This window comes from Chanodichthys erythropterus, chromosome 6, assembly GCF_024489055.1.
Source record: "Chanodichthys erythropterus isolate Z2021 chromosome 6, ASM2448905v1, whole genome shotgun sequence".
NCBI lineage: Eukaryota > Metazoa > Chordata > Actinopteri > Cypriniformes > Xenocyprididae > Chanodichthys > Chanodichthys erythropterus.
Window position 1 is genome coordinate 13,120,433 of NC_090226.1, and position 21,081 is coordinate 13,141,513.

Sequence of the window (21,081 nt, forward strand, 5' to 3'; positions counted from 1 at the left end):
TCTACTCAATCAGAAAATTGTGCTCATTTACATCGCGGAAAGAATATCCGTCTCAATTATGTTGCTATTATCATTAAGGGCAGTGCATCTTGGCTTATATTGGCATGTATTTTTAGCGTCTCATATCATGTCAAGCACAAGGGACCCTTTAGTAATTTCGTCTAGGGTTGCATTTACTGTGACCACACACACACACACACATACACACACACACAATGCCTCCCTCCACTGGCGTTTACAACAAAGGATTCCGCAAACAAGCAATTAGAGTAAGGGAGAAGACTGAACACATGGCCATTATGTTCACCTAATACTTGTCCTGTATGTTGAGGAGAGAATTGTTGACGAGTTATTGAAGAGATGTTAAAGAGCCAATGGTAAGGGTGTTGCTTGTTGCCGCTGAGTGGATCTCTGTAACCTTTATCCAAGCAGGGACCGGGGGAATTTGCAGTGACCACAGCCGCTCAGTGTTGAAAACAAAATATAAGTCAGAAAAAAATTATTAACTGAGAAAACTTGACAGAGAAACATGTTTATTATTAATTATTATTGCAGTCATTAAAAACTTAAGTGTTAAGTTGATGCATATTTGTTACGGTGATAGCGGTTACAAAGCTGTCACAGTCTCAATTAGCACTAAACATGCATATATTTCAATCTGATAATCAGCTTGAGTGATATAGATAGAAATAATGGTGTTCACAGGAAAAGAAACGTACTAGTTGCTTATAAATTAATCACCTTTTTACATAACAGGCATTCGTTTTGAAACACATAACAGCTAAAAAATGAAATTAAAAACATTTCCATTTATATTTCATATATAATTCATACATAATATTTTTTTTTAATGTCATTAAATATTATTTGTTTTATTGCTGTATTCTAATGATTGTTGTTTTTATTGTCAAAAAGATGAACAAAAAATTATATTAGTTTTGTAAGCTATATAATTATCAGAAATGTAAATGTAAATTTGATATAAAAAAAAAATAGACTATTGATTAGTTTCTAATCAGTGCCCTCCACTTAGTCTGCATAATATAATGCTGTATAAAAATAACTAAGCTTGGGTTTGGGTTAAGATAAAAATGCGGCTTGCCCTTTTGTGTCAGTTTGGGCACACAGTAAGCACCAATAGGCGGTGGAGGAGGTGACACATGATAATTTCTGTGACCATGACCTTGGAGGAGATGATAAAAGGAGTTTGGCCACTCCACCCGTTCAGTCCGTGTTAAGGTCAGTTAGCAAATTATGACTGGACACTTTAACTCATTTCATTTAATTGATTATTTGTTTATAGTAATACAATACAGGAATCATAAAATGCCATCAAATCAGATTCTTAAAACTAAAATCTAATCTTCTGTCTTTGTTTTATTAAATAATACACCAACTGGAACATATATACATCATTTAAATTGTAATAGTTTGTGATTATTCCCTCAAAGTTTGTACATTTGACTTTTTGTTAATATAATAGTAGTCTATATTTTTCAATTTTAATTATTTCATTATAAGTTTAACCATAAATTTATGTCTTCTTTTAAGGTATCTGGAAAGTTTTGTCTTCAGCGAGTAAGAGAGCGGTGGATTTATCATCATGTCGAGACTCTTGGATATGACGGAGTTTGGAGAAGCTGCTGCGTTTCTGCGCAAATCCAACCTGGAGCTACTGGCAGCGCAAACTGTGGCGTTTGATGGTACTTGAAATACATTTTCAAGTGACTTACAGAAGATACGAACACTTCGATTCTCTTTGAAATACTTCTGGTTTACGCGGCTGCTTTTATGTGTTAGTAGGATAATTGCATGTTAGGTTCTCAACTTGTTAATGTTGAAAAGGGCACACTGAGATAAATTTGGCACTGAATAACTGGATTCATAGCAAACAAACGAACGAACGAACGAAAAACTTTCTCGACGCATGGATATTGACAGACTTCTTGTGCGCAGGAAAGAAACGCGCTTGGATACCTGATGAAAGGGACGCGTACATTGAGGTGGAAATCAGGGAGATTGATGGTGACAAAGTCATCGTTGAGACGAAGGATGGAAAGGTAAAACTCTTTAATGAAATTTGTTTAATCATGAAAAAAACTATGAAAAGAGAACATCTCAATTTAATGATTTGCTGAACTTTTGCTGCATCAACAGGGCTTTGACTCAAGTGGAGAATCGATGCAACTATTAATGAAGTTAAATTGTAATAATAATGTTTTATATTAATGTTTAAATTTAGGCCTACCTACATAAATAGCCTACATGAAATATTGTTTTGTGTTTAAATTATTTTACAAGTAAGGAAAACACACCCATTATAATGTAAAAGACCAACATTGCGTGAGATATTAATTAGGCTATAGGCCCATTCCCATATTATCATTTTTATTATTAATCTGCAATTCAAGTTAGCAATTTTTAAACAAGGAACTAGCTAACAACCAAGTTTATCAATGTAACTTGTCCTCCTCTATTTCAAGTTCTCATCATCCAGGACTTTGCCTCTTACCTGTTCGATATTCTTCCGTTCAATGTTTTGGTTTTCTTCTAGCTTTAAAGGTTTTATATTTAACATACATTTAAAATTATGTTATCCAGAGTGTTTTCTGAGGCTCGTTACAAGCGGTAGTAGTAACCGTTTTGAGTCGCCAGATGTCGACATGAACTATTTTAAAGTGATACGAGGGACATGAAAGTGGCACCGGTGTGTTGACATGAGCAACTGTGATCCAGTTCAGCGGTCATTTAAAAATATAAAAATATTTCACAGCTCAATGCGCGATTGACCAATTAGAATTAAATATTTCAGAGAGCCATGTAATGAGGAACAACAATTAAGTTGATTTCCCTGTCTCTTGTTATTAGCAACCTTGTTCTGACCCTTTACACATTGTATTTGTTCCCTCTGAATCCTGTAGTGCTTAACTGTCAAGGAAGATGACATTCAACAGATGAACCCCCCGAAGTTTGACATGATAGAGGACATGGCCATGCTCACACACCTGAATGAAGCTTCGGTGCTCTATAATCTGCGGAGGCGCTACAGCAGTTGGATGATCTATGTTAGTACCATCACATCACAGTTCAAAGCAAAGAAAAGATCTGCCCTTTCTCACTAATCTTTGATGCCACAAATAACCTGACCGGAGCATTAAACATAGAGGGGCGGCACTATTCATAGAACTTTACAGTCACAGTAATGAATTTAACACTTGCCTTTGCCAAGGCACAAATACAAGTGAATTCCCTAGAGGCATGTCCTTTATAACTGCCAAATTCAAAGTATCTCATAAATCTCAGGGAGGTTACAGTTTCCTGAAGTGCATTTAAACAGTTTGTGTACATGGGAAAACAAAGTCCATATAAATAGTAAAAAAAAAAAAAAAATAGTGAAATTAGCATTAAAAATATTGTCACATTGTGAGATAGAACAACACTCTTATGGCAATTTGTAACTATTTTACAATTGGTGGCCAATTCGTATGAATTTGTACAATCTCTTTCATTTGTTTTCGTACAATATGCTTACAGTATGCTTAGTTTTAGGAGTGATCCTTGCTTTTTTTCTCTAAAAAACATTTCCTTATGAATCAAATCGTATGAATTCATATGAAATTTTAAAATAGTTACATTTTCTCATGAGATTGGCTGGAAATAAAAGTCACATTATGACAAATAAAAGTTACATTTTTTATATGTTTTTATTTTGAGGCTATTTATTATCCTTTTTTGTACAAGGAGGAACTGCAGGGCATTATTTGGTTACGATTATTTTGGATTAAAAACAAAAAAAATAAGAATATTAAATTAACAAAGTTGAGGTAAAAATGTAGATAAATGTACCACTGCCATTTTTGATAAAAATGTTTTAAATCAAATTAAAATGTACAAGTATATTATTCTATATATGAATAATGATTATTTTTTGGCTTTGCAAATGTAAGCATCCTAAAAAAGGTCCATCTGCTCCATCTCTCTATTCTCTATCCACCAAGGCTTGAAAAGACCCCTGGCCTAAAGAATTGTGTCATTTATTGTGACTAGATACCATACCTGAGATTAATCTTGTCAAATCCTCTCACGGCAGACGTACTCTGGACTGTTCTGTGTGACCGTGAACCCATATAAATGGCTTCCCGTCTACACGGCCCCTGTAGTGGCTGCTTACAAAGGCAAACGCCGCTCCGAGGCTCCACCTCACATCTATTCCATCGCTGACAATGCCTACAATGACATGTTGCGCAGTAAGTATTAAATTAAAGGATTGCTTGTCTCTTCCCTGCCCTCTACAATAACAGAGGAGGGATCATTTTTTTCTTAATACACTTTATCCAATGCAGGGAAGGCCTTTATGACCTAAAAATCTGTTTTTGTTTCCCTACACAGATCGTGAGAATCAGTCCATGCTAATCACGTAAGTTTGGACATATCTGTACACATTCTGTATTGTTGCGTTAACACATATTTTCAGTCTGGGAAAAAAAAAATCATTCAGCAACTGAAAACAGTTTTTCTTTTTTTTTAAAGAACATTTTGTTGCACTGTTTTTTCTATTGTTCTTTGCTATGGTATTTTTCTTTCTTTTTTTATTTTTCAATGTCTTATCACTCAATCATTTCTTGATACTCATAGCGGAGAATCTGGTGCTGGCAAAACGGTAAACACGAAACGTGTAATTCAGTATTTTGCCATAGTAGCGGCCCTGGGTGAGGCACCAACTAAAAAAGGAGTAAGACACAACGCTCTCTCGGTTTCCCTCTCATCATATCCCTCTTCTTTTTCAATCAGCTTTTTTTTTATACCTCTCATGCTGACAAGTGTTTGTCATTTTCATTTTGAAGTCGTTCCTCATCTAGGTGTCTGGCATATTTTTACAGTGACATTACTACTATGTACTGTACCTTTTTTCTATAAATGTAACTGTATGGACATCTAGACTGAGGTTTGACTATCCCTTCCATTTGCATATGTCTTTTTTGTCAGTTTTCCCAAATGTTTTTGTGGGGTTAACTTGACTGTGTTTTCGAAAGCTTAACCTCAGCACATCATCTCCTGCATTTTTCTTCCTTGTTCTTGAAGTGTTTTTTTTTGTTGTTGTTGTTGTTTTTTGAAAACAAATTTGTGATTAACATTTAAACTTCCTTTTTCTGTTTCAAGCTGGCCCTACATCTTTGTTCCTGTTTTTACAGTCTTCATTTTTAAACCCATTATTCATGGAATAATTTTTTTCTGATGATCATAGGGTGTGATTGTTAAATACTTTTTTTGTATTTGATGTGAGCTAACACGATTTTACCACATTTTTTTCATTCTTAACCCATAATAGTCTATTAGTTAGCATTTTAAGTTATAATAAACATTTAATTATTCTTTTAATAATTATTTTAAAGACTATTTTGATGACACCAATTATTAACATACATAATATAACACTTCCCAAATACTTAGAAATGGGTAATTTAAAAATTTTACATGCACTTTATCACATTTATATAAAAAAATCAGGCTATTAAATATAGAATGGAATAATATAGTATAATAAAAACAGAAGTTGAGAAATATGTACTGTTTAATGAAACAACAATCTTTTTTGTTGTTGTTTTTTTTTGTTTTAAGGCCCCTGGCACTAAAACAGGGGTGAGTATATCTTCAAACGTGGAGACATACTGCAAAAACTGGAAAAAATTAAGCTGAAAATCTCATCAATTATAAAATTACTTTTCCCAGGGTACTTTAGAAGACCAGGTCATTGAAGCTAATCCTGCAATGGAGGCTTTTGGAAATGCCAAGACACTGAGGAATGACAACTCGTCCCGTTTTGTGAGTATTTGACACTATATAGAGCAATGTTGTAAGTCTGCTCCTCTTACATACACAAAAAGATGAATGTTACCTTACTGTAAAATTAAAATGACTGCATATTATAATTGCTATAAAGCATGGTTGATTCGATCATGGTGTTCAACCATAAGCATCTTAAGATAATACATAATGTGCAGATTCATTTACATTCTTGAAATAAATCTTGCTCTAGGGTAAGTTCATCAGGATCCATTTCGGACCAACAGGGAAACTGGCTTCCGCTGACATTGACATGTGTAAGTAAATTGTTCAAAGCATGATGTTGCCCTTCCAGTTCATGACATTCCAACCAGACAGTGTAGTGATTTTTCAAATAATTTTTATAGATCTACTGGAAAAATCCAGAGTTATATTTCAGCAGCCTGGAGAGAGAAGTTACCACATCTACTACCAGATCATGTCACAAAAGAAGCCTGAACTTCTCGGTATGATAAATGCTGTAATTTTGTGTATTTTATTGACCTGTTATTAAGGAAAATCCTTAATTCATTTTTTTCCCTTGTGGATTTCAGACATGCTTCTGGTCTCTTCAAATCCCTATGACTACCATTTTTGCTCCCAAGGAGTGACAACGGTAGAGAACATGGATGATGGGCAGGAACTTATGGCTACTGATGTAAGCTGTAAAAAAAAAAAATCTCCTACAAAGACCAAATGAAAAAAAAAAAAAAGTCTGCAAAAAAATTCTTTTTTAATCCAGCATGCCATGGACATCCTTGGCTTTACTCCAGAAGAAAAGTACGGCTGCTATAAAATAGTAGGCGCCATCATGCACTTCGGGAACATGAAATTCAAACAGAAGCAGCGGGAGGAGCAGGCAGAGACCGATGGCACTGAAAGTGAGTGTAAATCCATATAACCTGACTTGTCTATCACAAATATGCATTAAAGATGGTCCAAAACTTAAATAAAATGATCTTTCCAGGTGCTGATAAGGCCTCTTACCTGATGGGTGTTAGCTCAGCAGACCTCATAAAGGGTCTTCTGCACCCTAGAGTGAAAGTAGGCAATGAGTATGTGGTTAAAGGACAGAATGTCGAACAGGTGAGAAGTGTTCCCAAAATCCTACCTCCTCATTGGATGTGTGTCTATAGTTACAGAAAGAAAAATATTATTTGGCGGGAATTTTGCTATGTCAGTAATGCATGTCGAAACCACTGACATTTACTGCTGATCTACTAAGATACAAGGAATAAAACAGCCTGAGAAATCAGCCTGGTATCCAGGCAACTGTTGCAATCCATGTAAGTGACAGCTGTGGTCTTAATGTGCTCCACACACATTGTGTGGCTCCACCAGGTTAACTATGCCGTGGGAGCTCTGGCCAAAGCCACTTATGATCGCATGTTCAAGTGGTTGGTGGGGCGTATAAATAGGACGCTCTACACCGTTCTGCCACGCCAGTTCTTTATCGGAGTGCTGGACATCGCTGGCTTTGAAATCTTTGAGGTGAGTGACTCTCGAAATTCCACACCGCACTTATCTAGATTTCCGCCGGCATTCACACTTGTGCATCTGTCATGTGGATTCTCTCAACAGCTCAACAGCTTCGAGCAGCTCTGCATCAACTTCACCAATGAGAAACTGCAACAGTTTTTCAACCACCACATGTTCATCCTGGAACAAGAGGAGTACAAACGGGAGGGCATTGAGTGGACATTTATCGACTTTGGGCTTGACCTCCAAGCCTGCATTGATCTCATTGAAAAGGTTTTTTGCACTTGAAACATAATAGGAATATTATAGAAAATATGGAAATAAACAATTCAATTGATTGACAATTCAAAATATTATTTTGATTACAGAATGTGTCAAGAATATTATTACACCCTTCTGAGCTTTTTTTCTCTTTGTTAGCCTTTAGGAATTATGTCCATCCTGGAAGAGGAGTGCATGTTCCCTAAAGCTTCCGACAACAGCTTCAAGGCTAAGATGTTTGATAATCATCTTGGCAAGTCTGCCAATTTCCTGAAGCCAAGGCCTGACAAGAAGAGAAAGTATGAGGCTCATTTTGAGCTGGTGCACTATGCAGGAGTGGTGAGTTTGTACCAATAACAGAGCTCTAACAAGACTAAATTTAAAGGTCTCCTAGGTAGCACTTAATATTAGAAGTATATTTTTGATTATTTTTGGTGCTTTCTCTGCTGAAAAACAACTTAAACCAGTCAGTTTGCTGGTTTTAGCAGGTTTAAGCTGGTCTTCCAGACTGGGAAGTGCCAGTAAGGCTAATCAATTTAGGCTGGTTTAAGCTGTTTTAAGTAACCCTGCTGAAAAAAAAGAGATTGAATATTACATAAAAAGACTTTTTTCTGAATTTCAGGTGCCATACAATATTATTGGTTGGTTAGACAAAAACAAAGACCCCCTGAATGAAACAGTGGTAGTCTGTTTCCAGAAATCAGCCAACAAGCTTCTGGCTTCTCTCTATGAGAATTATGTTAGCTCTGACTCAGGTAAATAAACCACACATTCTGTCTGAAATATACCACCTTTCTAAACCATAAAATACTAAATGCCGAAACTTTTTCCTTTTAGCCTCTGACGTAAAAACAGGGGCCAAAGAAAAGAGGAAAAAGGCTGCTTCCTTCCAGACAGTGTCACAGGTGCACAAGGTGGGAATATAACAAGACTTTAATGCTACTTCCTACTAGGTAGAAACTGATATTAAACAGAAATAATTATTCATGGTCATTAAACCAAAAAGAAAATCAAAACTCGTCAGTACTAAGAGGGAGGCAGTTAAGACTTGCAGTGATGTTTAGAGAAATGACACATGAACATCACTTTAAGTCTGTGCTGGCTCCTGTTCTATCTGTTTCCACAAAGAGCATCAACAACTCAAGGTAAGTCTAGAAACACACTTGACAATGTTTTTGAGGAGAACGACATCTTTGCATTTGTTGAATGCATTATCTTTTAGCAGTGTAAAACGTGGAAAAACTGCTGTATAACATGACTTACAAGAGTGTGTCCCTTGATTGCTTCTCAATTACAGGAGAATCTCAACAAGCTGATGACAAACTTGCGGAGCACTCAGCCCCATTTTGTGCGCTGCATCATCCCCAATGAGACCAAAACACCAGGTGCCGCACTGAGCACTTCAACACATCCAAATCAACAGGATCTTGATGAAAATCACTATTTTAGAGCATCAATCAAAATCACAGCTTTATGTTACACTAAACAATGGTCTGAAAAAGAATCCAAGCTGCAAAACCTCAGTGCAAACATCTAACTAAAATATTTTCATCTTACTTGCAGGGATCATGGACGCTTTCCTGGTGCTGCACCAGTTGCGCTGTAATGGAGTCCTGGAGGGCATTCGTATTTGCAGGAAGGGATTTCCTAACAGAATTCTTTATGCCGAATTCAAACAACGGTAAGAAGAGCTACTATTTACACACTTTGTGTTCCTGAGTACATCAAAAAATGCATTATGAATTACTACATAATCCATATGGAATTTCTTTACATTTAGAGAGTATAATTTCCCCTATGTGAACATAATTTGATCTAATGTATGATTTGAAAAATTAAGAATTTCAATGAGGTTGAAGATGAAGTGCAATTTCACCAAATGGAATTGTTAAATAATAACTGTCTCCAAAAAGGTTTCCTAAATGATTCTACCACTCACATCCTTTACATCTTTTAAAGAAATTAACTTATGAATGACTTACTTGTAGCAGTTTCTTCACAATAAACTTTGATTCTAAGTATTTTAACATTATAAAATTGCACACTTCACCTTTAACATTCAGTGACTTGTAAGAGGCAAGCTTAAAGCCAGTTGATAAAAACAGCGAACACTATAAGAAGAAGAAAATAGTGAACACGAATAAACAATGAGGATGTGTAAATTCCTCCATTTCGAAGGTATCGCATTCTGAATCCTCACGCTATCCCTGATGACAAGTTTGTGGACAGCAGGAAGGCTGCAGAGAAACTGCTGGCTTCACTGGATATCGACCATAATCAGTATAGATTTGGGCATACTAAGGCAAGTCAGACTTCAGTAAAAATGTTTGTTGCTTTGAGCCACAAGCAATGGGACATCAATCAGAGGTGCTACTCTGAACAGAAGGCAAAATTGTCTAAATCAACCCATCTGTGTCTCTGCATTACAGGTGTTCTTTAAGGCTGGCCTGCTGGGACACCTGGAAGAGTTGAGAGACGAGCGTCTGGCTAAAGTTCTCACTTTGCTGCAGGCCGCCAGCCGCGGCAAGATCATGAGGATGGAGCTGAAGAAGATGATGGAGAGGAAGTAATACGTGATTCCATGCAAAAGATGTTACTAACATTAAAATGATGGCCCCTGAATATATTTGGACATTTAAGTCACACTTAAAAATGAATGAAGATCATTACATTAGATAACATTTCCAATCAGGTTTCACTTATTTTAAAGAAAGATATTTCACAAAAAAATGTCTCTTTGGTCTACAATTAAAAAAAGAAGGTATGATCACTTTATTTAACATTTTCCTGATTATCAAACGTTTGAGGAACCTCCATAAAATTATCACTTTGACCCCAGCAGGTCAAAAATAATTGGCTTTACAAAAAAAAGCTCTATCATGATTTGTTTGAAGATGTTACTTGGTTTTACAGTTTGACTTCTAATGCAACCAAATGTATACACTTTAAGTGTGGTTTAAGTGGCAAAATATATTTTGGGGCCATTGTAAATAGATTTAGAGATTTTTCTGAATATAAAATATAATGTAAAATATGAAGGTTACATATTAAGCTTTAAGGTGCCGTTACATTAACAAAATTTCACGGGCAAAAAGGTCCATTGTCCATTCTCAATAGTGATGTTTGAAGCCTAACTCACAGAGAAGCCACAATACTGCGAATTCGAGTGACCATCTTGAACCTGATGCAACGTCTGCAAGGTGAAATCTTTCGCCCTCATGCGAAATTCCCGATCGTACAGATTCCTGATGAAATGGTTTGATTGTGATCTCGAAAATTGAACCACAGTCTATGTGACCGCAGCTTTACCCTACTAACAGCTCTCACCTGCTTTCAATCCATCAGTATAAAGAAAAATTCTTCCATGCTCTTATATTTTCCATATTCTTTGTTTAAAATGATGCCGCCCACACAAATATTCACAAACTATACTGACATCCAACAGGTTCAATCCTAATAAAGTTAGAAACAAGCTGTTGTCACTTGATACCTCTCAACCCTCAACATATGAGAGGTATTTTGGGGCCATGTGGATGGAGTGTGTGAGGCGTGTGTCTTCAGAAATGCATTTGTCCATGTGCATGTGTGGCCGAGACCCTTCATACGCTCCGACACTCTCTGTGAAACACGTAAGGTTCTCCATGTCCACATCTATGACCTCCACCCTTTCCCTTTATTAGACAATGCAGACAGTGTCCTTAAAGCGTAGAGGCCCAGTGGGTCACATGGCAGCTGCTCACCCCACTCCCCACTAAAAATACAGGCCAGCACCCTTCTCAAAGCTCTGTTTTGCCAAGGCGCCTGTGCCTCTAAAGGACCACATTGAAAGCATATCTGCAGACTGGCAAAGGATTAAAGCCACTGGTCCAACAGAAGGCCTCGGTTTCTAAATAAATATTAGGCACTTCACCTTTTGGGTGGCCTGGGGCACAGATGCATGGCAGCTATTTGATCAGACCGAAATTTCTGCCATCATCCGGCAACATGTAACCGCAGAACTGTGACAGCAAGTGCATGACATCTGAAAGTCGCCCCAGTAATAGACTAACTAAAATGAGCCTCATTTCATGCATGCATGGACATAAGCCAGTGGGTCATATGGGGGTGACACAGTCTTCCCATGATCAGTGCTGTTATTGTTAACTAAAACTATTCAAAATTAATGTCACTAACTGAAAAGCTCAGATAATATAAAATATAAATATAAAAAAATTAGAAATGTTGCCTCAGCAACTAACTGAAATAAAATGCACATAACAAAACAAAAACTAAAAAATATATATATTAATAAATACTATAATAGTAAATAAAGTAGATGAGTAAAGTTCGTAGACAAACTTTAAGTTGGCTTGAAAAAGCCTAGCCAGAAGGTTGAGTAGTTTTAAAAGCTTGAAGTTTGAAGCTTTTTAGTTTGAATTAGTTTAAGTTTTAGTTTAGTAGTTTAAAAGCTAGATGATGTGTGAGTAAGTAAGTATGAGTGAGTGTGTGTAGATATATAGTTAGTTAGTTAGGTAGTAAGTTAGATTGATAGTTAGATAGTTAGTAAGTTAGATAATAAATTAGATAGATAATTAGTAAGTTAGATAGATAGTTATATAGTTAGTTACATTATAAGTTAGTTAGTAAGTTAGATAGTTAGATATATAGTAAGTTAGATAGATAGTTAGTTAGATGGTTAGTAAGCTAGATAGATAGTAAGATAGATGGATAGTAAGTTAGTTAGATAGATAGTTAATAAGTTAGTTAGTTTATGAGTTTGAATGAATTTGAATGCTTAGTAATAGTACATAGAATGGAAGCTTCATTGAGTTTAATGGGCTTCAGTTTGTTTGATTTGAATTTGAGTTAGATAGGTAGTTAAATAGTTAGAAAGTTAGTTAGTTAGTTAGTTAGTTAGTTCAGAACAGTCTGAAGGTCTGGGCCGAGTTTGGTGGTTGTAGCTTTAAAGCTCTAGGAGGAGATGCAGTCTAAAATTTGGCTCAGACGAAGAAGACAGAAGAATAATAATAGGTTTATATAGCAGATCAGTAAGTTAATTAACTTAATTACACTAAAATAACACTGCCATGATGCATTAATAGTTTGATGGTTCAAGTAGTACACTGCATTTTTATAAATAGAAATACTAGTTCAATAAATAATGAGACTGTAAAACAAAAACTAACTGTATTACGCCAATCACATGATGTAACTGAACCAGCCTGAAAAAATATAATAGTTTATCATATTTTGAGTTAAAGTAACAAAATTGTAAACTTAATACAAACAGTTTTCAATCTTTCCCAATTCAAATATAGGAGTTGTACCAAGATGGCCACCAAGTAGACTGATGTGCCTTAAAGATGATATATACCTGCCTTTTGTCATTAGGGAGGCTCTGATGATCATCCAATGGAATATTCGGGCCTTCAACATAGTGAAGAACTGGCCGTGGATGAAACTTTTTTTCAAAATCAAGCCCCTGCTGAGAAGCGCAGCCACAGAAAAAGAGCTGGCCGCTCTAAAAGAGGAGTTCCTGAAGCTAAAGGAGGCACTAGAGAAATCAGAGTCCAAGCGTAAGGAGCTGGAGGAGAAACAGGTCAGCCTGATCCAAGAGAAGAATGACCTTTTCCTGCAACTTCAGGCAGTAAGTATCATACAGTATCAGTTTGCAGTACGAGTGGCAAAAGTACTGCTCATAAACACCACAAAAATAGCTACAGTGGCCATAGGACTACTCATTATTGGATTTTCACATTTTATTGTGTTACAGCAGGACATTTTGTTGTTCTTCAACATCAAAGTACATCAAAGTTTTCTGCAATGACTTTGTAAAAAAGCTAAATGCAGAAGTATTAAATTGCCTTTCTTCTCCAAGTCACTAATTTTAACATGATCTATTTAGGTTTCAGGGAAAAAAGATCAATGTAAAAGATCTACAATGATATAGAGTTTTAATGCTGATACCCAATCAATTCTGAAATAGTCCAAAAAGAATAAAATGAATCATATATATTCAGGTGTTAAAATGCTTGAATTTACTTTCTAATCGCTCTACAGGAGCAGGATAACCTGGCAGATGCAGAGGACCGCTGTGACCTGCTCATCAAAACCAAGATTCAACTTGAAGCCAAAGTGAAGGAGATGACCGAACGCCTGGAAGATGAAGAGGAGATGAACGCTACCGTTCTTGCAAAAAAACGCAAGCTGGAGGATGAGTGTGCTGAGCTGAAAAAGGACATTGATGATCTGGAGATAACCTTGGCCAAGGTGGAGAAGGAGAAGCATGCCACTGAAAACAAGGTAAGGCCATTCTGAAGAAAAATGAAGCTCAAGCTGTGTTGTTGAGCCACTGTGAAGTCTGTTAAACTAATCAAAAATACCTTTTCATAGGTGAAGAATCTGATAGAAGAGATGGCAGTTTTGGATGAAACTATTCTGAAGCTTACCAAAGAGAAGAAGGCCTTACAGGAGAGTCACCAGCAGACGCTGGATGACTTGCAGATGGAGGAAGACAAAGTCAACACTCTGACTAAGGCCAAAGCCAAGTTGGAGCAACAAGTAGATGATGTACGTTCATATGTTGGATAGACGTTAACGGGACCGTTAACAGATCTAGAATGAGTCAGGAATCGGTAATACAATATAATCTCTTGTTTTAGTTGGAGGGATCCTTGGAACAGGAAAAGAAATTGCGAATGGATCTGGAACGGGCCAAACGCAAGCTGGAGGGTGATCTGAAGCTGGCCATGGAGTCTGTCATGGACTTTGAAAATGACAAGCAGCAATTAGAGGAAAAGCTAAAGAAGTAAGATTATTATATGACAGGATTCTGTAAAACAAAACCATTTCTGTTCTTTATTTGTTGGGATTTTTTGTAGGAAAGATTTCGAAATGAACCAGATCAGTTCGAAAATCGAAGATGAGCAAGCATTAATCATCCAGCTTCAAAAGAAGATCAAGGAATTGCAGGTAAGTCAAACTTGACTGTTTAATCTCCAAATGTATGTTTCAGTCAGAACATTTTTTCATTCGTTCTTTCAATGTGTTCAAGGCTCGTATTGAGGAGCTTGAAGAGGAACTGGAAGCAGAGCGTTCCACCCGAGCGAAGATGGAGAAACAGCGAGGCGATGCATCCAAAGAGCTTGAAGAGCTCAGCGAGCGTCTCGAGGAAGCCGGCGGTGCCACCTCAGCCCAAATTGAGATGAATAAAAAACGGGAGGCAGACTTTCTAAAACTGCGCCGTGACCTTGAGGAGGCCATTTTGCACCATGAAGCTATGACTGCTGCACTGCGCAAAAAGCATGCAGACACCATGGCTGAACTGAGTGAGCAAATTGACAGCCTTCAGCGAGTCAAACAGAAGTTGGAGAAGGAGAGAAGTGAGGCCAAGATGGAGGTGGATGACCTCGCTTCCAATTTAGAGCAGCTGGCAAAGAGCAAGGTGGAAAATATGATCTGTGTTGCATCACATTCTGATCTAATTTAACTAGCATTAATTTAGCATTGACTTTAACACTGAAAAATCAAGGGCTGATTTCAGTTCGAGCTCAGGTTTAAATCGTCCCAGTTGAATGAATTTTGTGAGCTCTCATTTTGTATATACTATTATTTTATTTTACTTTACTTTATTTTAAACTTATTTTAAGTTTAAATGCATATTAGGTATCATTTAATTTACAATGAACAATAATTTACAGCATTTATTAATGTAGCTTAATGTTAATTTTAAAATATCCCTCAAACATTTTTAGTTGTATGAATTAACTTCAGTGAATCTATTATAAACAAACATAAAAAACAACAGTATATCTATGAATTAACATTAAGCTACATTAATAAATGCTGTAAATTATCGTTCATTGTTAGTTTATGATACCTAATGTTAACAAATTTAACCTTATTGTAAAATTAAAATATATGCCTATATATAACATAAATAATGCTAAAGAAACAATCATTTAAAACAATTACAATTAAAATATTCACATCCTTTATATATAACAAACATTTTAATTTACTAAGAGTTTTAAAAAACTTTAATTAATGAAAATAAATCAAAAAATGGTATGGAAAACTTAAAAGACTTTTTATCCATTTCAGACTGAACTTTAGACATAGTTAAAAGTCCAAACACATGACCTCTGCACATTATAAAATAACCAGACAGCCTTAATAAAATTAACTGAACTGAATCAATCAGCAGTTACGGAATCAAAATTTGGCTCACTGCAAGTTATCATAATTTTCAATGAAAACAGGAAGAAAGTGGTTTGGGTGGTTTTCCATAAAACAATGTGTTGGTAAAGATACGCAAAAAAAATATAAATAAATAAAGCAATATTGATATATCTGACAGGAAACATAATAATGTGTATGTGTATATATAGTTATATACTCATATACAGTACAGTCCAAAAGTTTGGAACCACTAAGATTTTTAATGTTTTTAAAAGAAGTTTCGTCTGCTCACCAAGGCTACATTTATGTAATTAAAAATACAGTAAAAAACTAATATTGTGAAATATTATTACAATTTAAAATAACTGTGTACTATTTAAATATATTTGACAAAGTAATTTATTCCTGTGATGCAAAGCTGAATTTTCAGCATCGTTACTGTCTTCAGTGTCACATGATCCTTCAGAAATCATTCTAATATGCTGATTTGCTGCTCAATAAACATTTATGATTATTTTCAATGTTGAAAACAGTTGTGTACTTTTTTTTTCAGGATTCCTTGATGAATAGAAAGTTCAAAAGAACAGCATTTATCTGAAATACAAAGCTTCTGTAGCATTATACACTAGCGTTCAAAAGTTTGGGGTCAGTAAGAATTTTTATTTTTATTTTTTTGAAAAGAAATTAAAGAAATTAATACTTTTATTCAGCAAGGATCCGCATTAAATCAATCAAAAGTGGCAGTAAAGACATTTATAATGTTACAAAAGATTAGATTTTAGATAAACACTGTTCTTTTGAACTTTCTATTCATCAAATAATCCTGAAAAAAAATATTGTACACAAATATTTTGTACAATTGTACACATTAAATGTTTCTTGAGCAGCAGATCAGCATATTAGAATGATTTCTGAAGGATCATGTGACACTGAAGACTGGAGTAATGATGCTGAAAATTCAGCTTTGCATCACAGGAATAAATTACTTTGTGAAATATATTCAAATAGAAAACAGTTATTTTAAATTGTAATAATATTTCACAATATTACTGTTTTTACTAATTAAATAAATGTAGCCTTGGTGACCAGACGAAACTTCTTTTAAAAACATTAAAAATCTTAGTGGTTCCAAACTTTTGGACTGTACTGTATTTCATATATTTTCATTCATATATATTTATGTAGGAGACCATTTATTGAAAATGTATCATCTTATTTCATTAATTATATAAAAATATTGCAGGCTACTACTGAGAAAATGTGCCGCCTCTATGAGGACCAGATGAATGAGTCAAAAGCCAAAGTGGAGGAGCTCCAAAGGCAGCTCAGTGACACCAACACACAGCGAGCCCGTGCTCAGGCTGAAAGCGGTATGTCAAAAAACGACGTATTGAACAAATTCAACCTTAACAAGAACCACTCAAACGTCTATGCCCTGGTTTTGAGACATTTAATATCCCTGCTAACTCTAATCCTACATCATTTTAACATAATACAGCTGAACTGGGCAGAAAGCTGGAGGAGCGTGAAGCTCTGGTGTCTCAACTGCAGCGCACCAAGAACTCCCTTAGCCAAAACATAGAGGAGTTCAAAAAACAGCTAGATGAAGAAACCAAAGTAAGAGAAACCATTTTTTTCCTCGCTGTTTAACAAGTTTTGGCTTTAATGTGAAACAAATTTGTAATTTTATCTTGTCTTTGGCATCTACTACTTTCAGTCAAAGAATGCCTTGGCTCATGCCCTACAATCATCCAGGCATGACTGCGATCTGCTGAGGGAGCAGTATGATGAAGAGCAAGAGGGTAAATCTGAGCTGCAGCGTGCACTATCCAAGGCTAACGCCGAGGTCGCCCAATGGAGGACCAAATATGAGACAGACGCCATTCAGAAGACAGAGGAACTCGAGGAGGCAAAGTGAGTATGTGGATTATAAGGACAATAATAACTGGCTTCATTCGATCTAAAACTGAATCATATTCCTCAACTTGACAGGAAGAAGTTGGCCACCCGCCTCCAAGAGGCTGAGGAACATGTTGAGGCATCAAACGCCAAGTGCTCCTCCCTTGAAAAGACCAAACATCGGCTTCAGTCAGAGATTGAGGATCTCGTAATAGATCTGGAACGCTCTAATGCAGCCGCTACTGCCCTGGATAAGAAGCAGAGGCAATTTGACAAGATTCTGGCCGAATGGAGGCAGAAGTACGAGGAGTGCCAGTCTGAGCTGGAATCTTCACAGAAAGAGTCTCGTAATCTGAGCACCGAGCTGTTTAAACTCAAGAACTGTTATGAAGAGGCTCTGGACCATCTGGAGAGCATCAAACGGGAGAATAAAAATCTTCAGGGTATGTTTTGAACTTTATGGATTATGACTAGAAAAAAAAAATGTATGATGTCAAATTAACATATATTGTCAGTCACAAAATGTGATCTATCAATACCATCATGTTTCTAACAGAGGAGATTTCTGACCTGAATGACCAAATAAGCCAAGGCGGCAAGACCATTCATGAGCTTGAGAAGATGAAGAAGGGCTTGGACATGGAGAAGACTGAAATTAAAGCAGCACTGGAGGAAGCTGAAGTATTGCTTTTTGTGTCTTTTTGTAGCTGAGAACCAGAAATGAAAACCTGATTCATATTTATGTTACGCCAAAAGTATTGAGGATTGGTCTCGAAGGTACTTGGACTATCATTCTCTTAAATTCTCTTACCTTATTTTTGTATCAGGGCACTCTGGAGCATGAGGAGAGTAAGACTCTACGTATACAGCTGGAGCTCAACCAGATCAAAGCAGACATTGACAGGAAGCTAGCTGAGAAAGATGAGGAAATCGACAATCTTCGGTGAGAACTTGGAAAGCAAATATAAAAGATTCATGACTAGTGAGGAAGTGAACCATTATTTTCCATTACTCCATTCCATTATATGACCATTATTGTTTACACCACAAGACTTCCTAACCTATTTACTCACCTTTACTAGGCGTAACCACCAGCGTGCCATAGAGTCCATGCAAGCCACCCTGGATGCAGAAGCAAAATCCCGTAATGAAGCCATCAGGGTGAAGAAGAAGATGGAGGGCGACCTGAATGAAATGGAGGTTCAGCTGAACCATGCAAATCGCTTGGCCACCGAGTCCCAAAAAATGGTCCGGAACCTGCAGACACAGATTAAGGTAAATCCAAATGTTACATCTATTAAAACTAACATATTTCAATTATTGCATCTTTAATGTGGGAAACAAAAACAAGTTTGGATTATGATATATATGCAAAATGATCTAAACAAATAGTGACCTACTCAAGCCTAAATAACATAAAATCTGTCTTATAAATTAAAGGACCTTCAGATAGAGCTGGATGAGACTATTCACCAAAATGAAGAACTGAAGGAACAGGCTGCTGTTACTGAACGCAGGAACAACCTCCTGACTGCTGAAGTGGAAGAACTGAGAAGCCAGCTGGAGCAGAACGACCGTGCCCGCAAACTGGCAGAGTATGAGCTCCTGGAAACCACTGAGAGGGTCAACCTACTTCATTCCCAGGTAATGGACAGATGCTCCATCAAGGCAACTCTTCCGAGCAGTCACAACAAATAATACCTTGTCATTTACCATAATTCTTTCTGCCTCCCCAGAACACGTCACTGCTCAATCAAAAGAAAAAGTTGGAGAGTGATCTCTCCACGTTGTCTAGCGAGGTGGATGACGCTGTGCAGGAGTGCCGAAATGCAGAAGAGAAAGCCAAAAAGGCCATCACTGATGTGAGGAGCTTGCATAAAGAGGATTTTTTTGGGGGTAAATATTGTTTTGTGTATCGCACAGGGAATTTAATATGAAGCTTTTAACTTGCAGGCTGCCATGATGGCGGAAGAGCTCAAGAAAGAGCAGGACACCAGCGCTCACCTGGAACGTATGAAGAAGAACATGGAGCAGACCATCAAAGATCTGCAGATGCGTCTGGATGAGGCTGAGCAGATCGCTCTAAAAGGAGGCAAGAAGCAAATTCAGAAACTGGAAAGCAGGGTATGCTGGAAGACTTTTGCCATCTATAAAATAATTCAAACCTAAATTGCATTGATGAGGTCTTGCATCTTAAAAAAACTTTCCTCAAGGTGAGAGACCTGGAGAATGAACTGGAATCTGAGCAGAAAAAAAGCAACGAATTCCAGAAGGGAGTTCGCAAATATGAGCGAAGGATCAAGGAGCTCACCTACCAGGTACAAACTCCATGAGACAGATGCAGAAATTTAATTTAGGTAGCTTGAGTTGCACTACTCTGAAAGAATAAAGCCTGTGCCACCACCTTCTGTTTCTACAGACTGAGGAGGACAGGAAGAACATGGCTCGCCTCCAGGAACTCATAGATAAGCTGCAGGCCAAAGTTAAGACCTACAAGAGACAAGCAGAGGAGGCGGTGAGTCCACAAATAAACCTTCATGTGCTACATCTCATGTATACTTAAAACAACATCACTGATGGCTCCTGCTGATTATATTGTAGGAAGAACAAGCTAATACCAACTTGACCAAGTACAAGAAGCTCCAACATGAGCTGGATGACGCTGAGGAACGAGCCGATATTGCAGAGTCGCAAGCGAATAAACTACGCACCCGCACCAGAGACTCGGGTAGCAAGGCTAGTCCGAAGGTATGTTGTTTAAGTTTTGCTTTTCAACTTATATGTTGTTTTTCCATTAAGTCTGTATTTACTACATTTAGAATAATCAGCTTTGTTTATACCCATTTCAGCTTGCAGAGTGAAGAGCAAGCCCCCTCTAGTACCATGAACACAGCCCACAGCTGCAACAGCTTTGTGTGCCAAAAGCAATGAGCAAGATAAAGAAATGCCTTTTTGTTTATGTAGACTATAGAAATGTGTATTTCATATTTTCCTCATTTGTCAGTGTATACTGGAATTTCTTGACAACTCTGACTTTAAACTTAGAAAAAAAAAGATAAAATAGCCACTGTAAAACCCTCTTCAGGATGTTCAAGGTAAAAAAGTTTCAAATTGTATGATTATACCACAATGTAAACAAATGTGTTTACAATAAATACCTTACAGATGCTCTCAGACTTTCCTGTTGCTCTGGTCAATATGGCAGTCCTCGTGGACGTATACAGACACCTAGTGGCGTGGATGCAGCTACTGGTACCACTAGAAATGCGCTACTAGAAGCAGCAATGTTTATCTATTTCACGATTGCATAAAGCGAGTAGTGCTGTGTTCGAGTGGCTCCATGAGGCGACACGCTCCATACAACACAAAATGGCTTTTATTAGGCTACTGGTATGACTGGCGTCTTGCCGTCTTCACGATTTTTTTAACATTTATTAATTATAAAGATTAATCATTTAA

General features: G+C 36.8%; 1 protein-coding gene across 7 annotated transcripts; it reads left to right on the plus strand.

Moving 5' to 3' along the window:
* The first annotated feature begins 1,245 nt into the window (after positions 1-1,245).
* On the plus strand, positions 1,246-20,791 carry myh7ba (myosin, heavy chain 7B, cardiac muscle, beta a). Of its 7 annotated transcripts, XM_067388121.1 has the most exons (43): positions 1,246-1,450; positions 1,552-1,703; positions 1,957-2,060; positions 2,922-3,065; positions 4,091-4,247; positions 4,390-4,417; positions 4,636-4,732; positions 5,620-5,640; positions 5,731-5,823; positions 6,038-6,101; positions 6,192-6,290; positions 6,378-6,481; positions 6,566-6,704; positions 6,791-6,909; positions 7,165-7,314; positions 7,405-7,575; positions 7,723-7,902; positions 8,186-8,318; positions 8,401-8,477; positions 8,861-8,948; positions 9,127-9,244; positions 9,742-9,865; positions 9,993-10,129; positions 12,934-13,189; positions 13,603-13,845; positions 13,936-14,112; positions 14,205-14,350; positions 14,424-14,514; positions 14,597-14,986; positions 16,967-17,093; positions 17,222-17,340; positions 17,441-17,637; positions 17,716-18,065; positions 18,179-18,303; positions 18,450-18,565; positions 18,705-18,897; positions 19,063-19,266; positions 19,359-19,484; positions 19,576-19,746; positions 19,836-19,940; positions 20,042-20,137; positions 20,224-20,370; positions 20,451-20,791. In XM_067388121.1, exons 2-43 carry the CDS (start codon positions 1,604-1,606, stop codon positions 20,481-20,483), a joined length of 5,859 nt encoding a protein of 1,952 aa, XP_067244222.1. In that variant the 5' UTR covers positions 1,246-1,450; positions 1,552-1,603; the 3' UTR covers positions 20,484-20,791. The 7 variants fall into 7 exon arrangements, with proteins under 7 accessions (XP_067244222.1, XP_067244219.1, XP_067244221.1 ...); XM_067388118.1 differs by having other exon boundaries at positions 7,165-7,575; XM_067388120.1 differs by having other exon boundaries at positions 7,165-7,575; positions 20,472-20,791.
* The last annotated feature ends 290 nt before the right edge of the window (positions 20,792-21,081 follow it).

Excerpts from the sequence above, each read along its gene's own strand:
- myh7ba (XM_067388118.1), top strand. The coding sequence starts at position 1,604 with ATGTCGAGACTCTTGGATATGACGGAGTTTGGAGAAGCTGCTGCGTTT. Across the intron at positions 1,704-1,956 it reads GCAAACTGTGGCGTTTGATG|GAAAGAAACGCGCTTGGATA; the intron begins GTACTTGAAATA and ends TCTTGTGCGCAG. Across the intron at positions 13,190-13,602 it reads TTTTCCTGCAACTTCAGGCA|GAGCAGGATAACCTGGCAGA; the intron begins GTAAGTATCATA and ends ATCGCTCTACAG.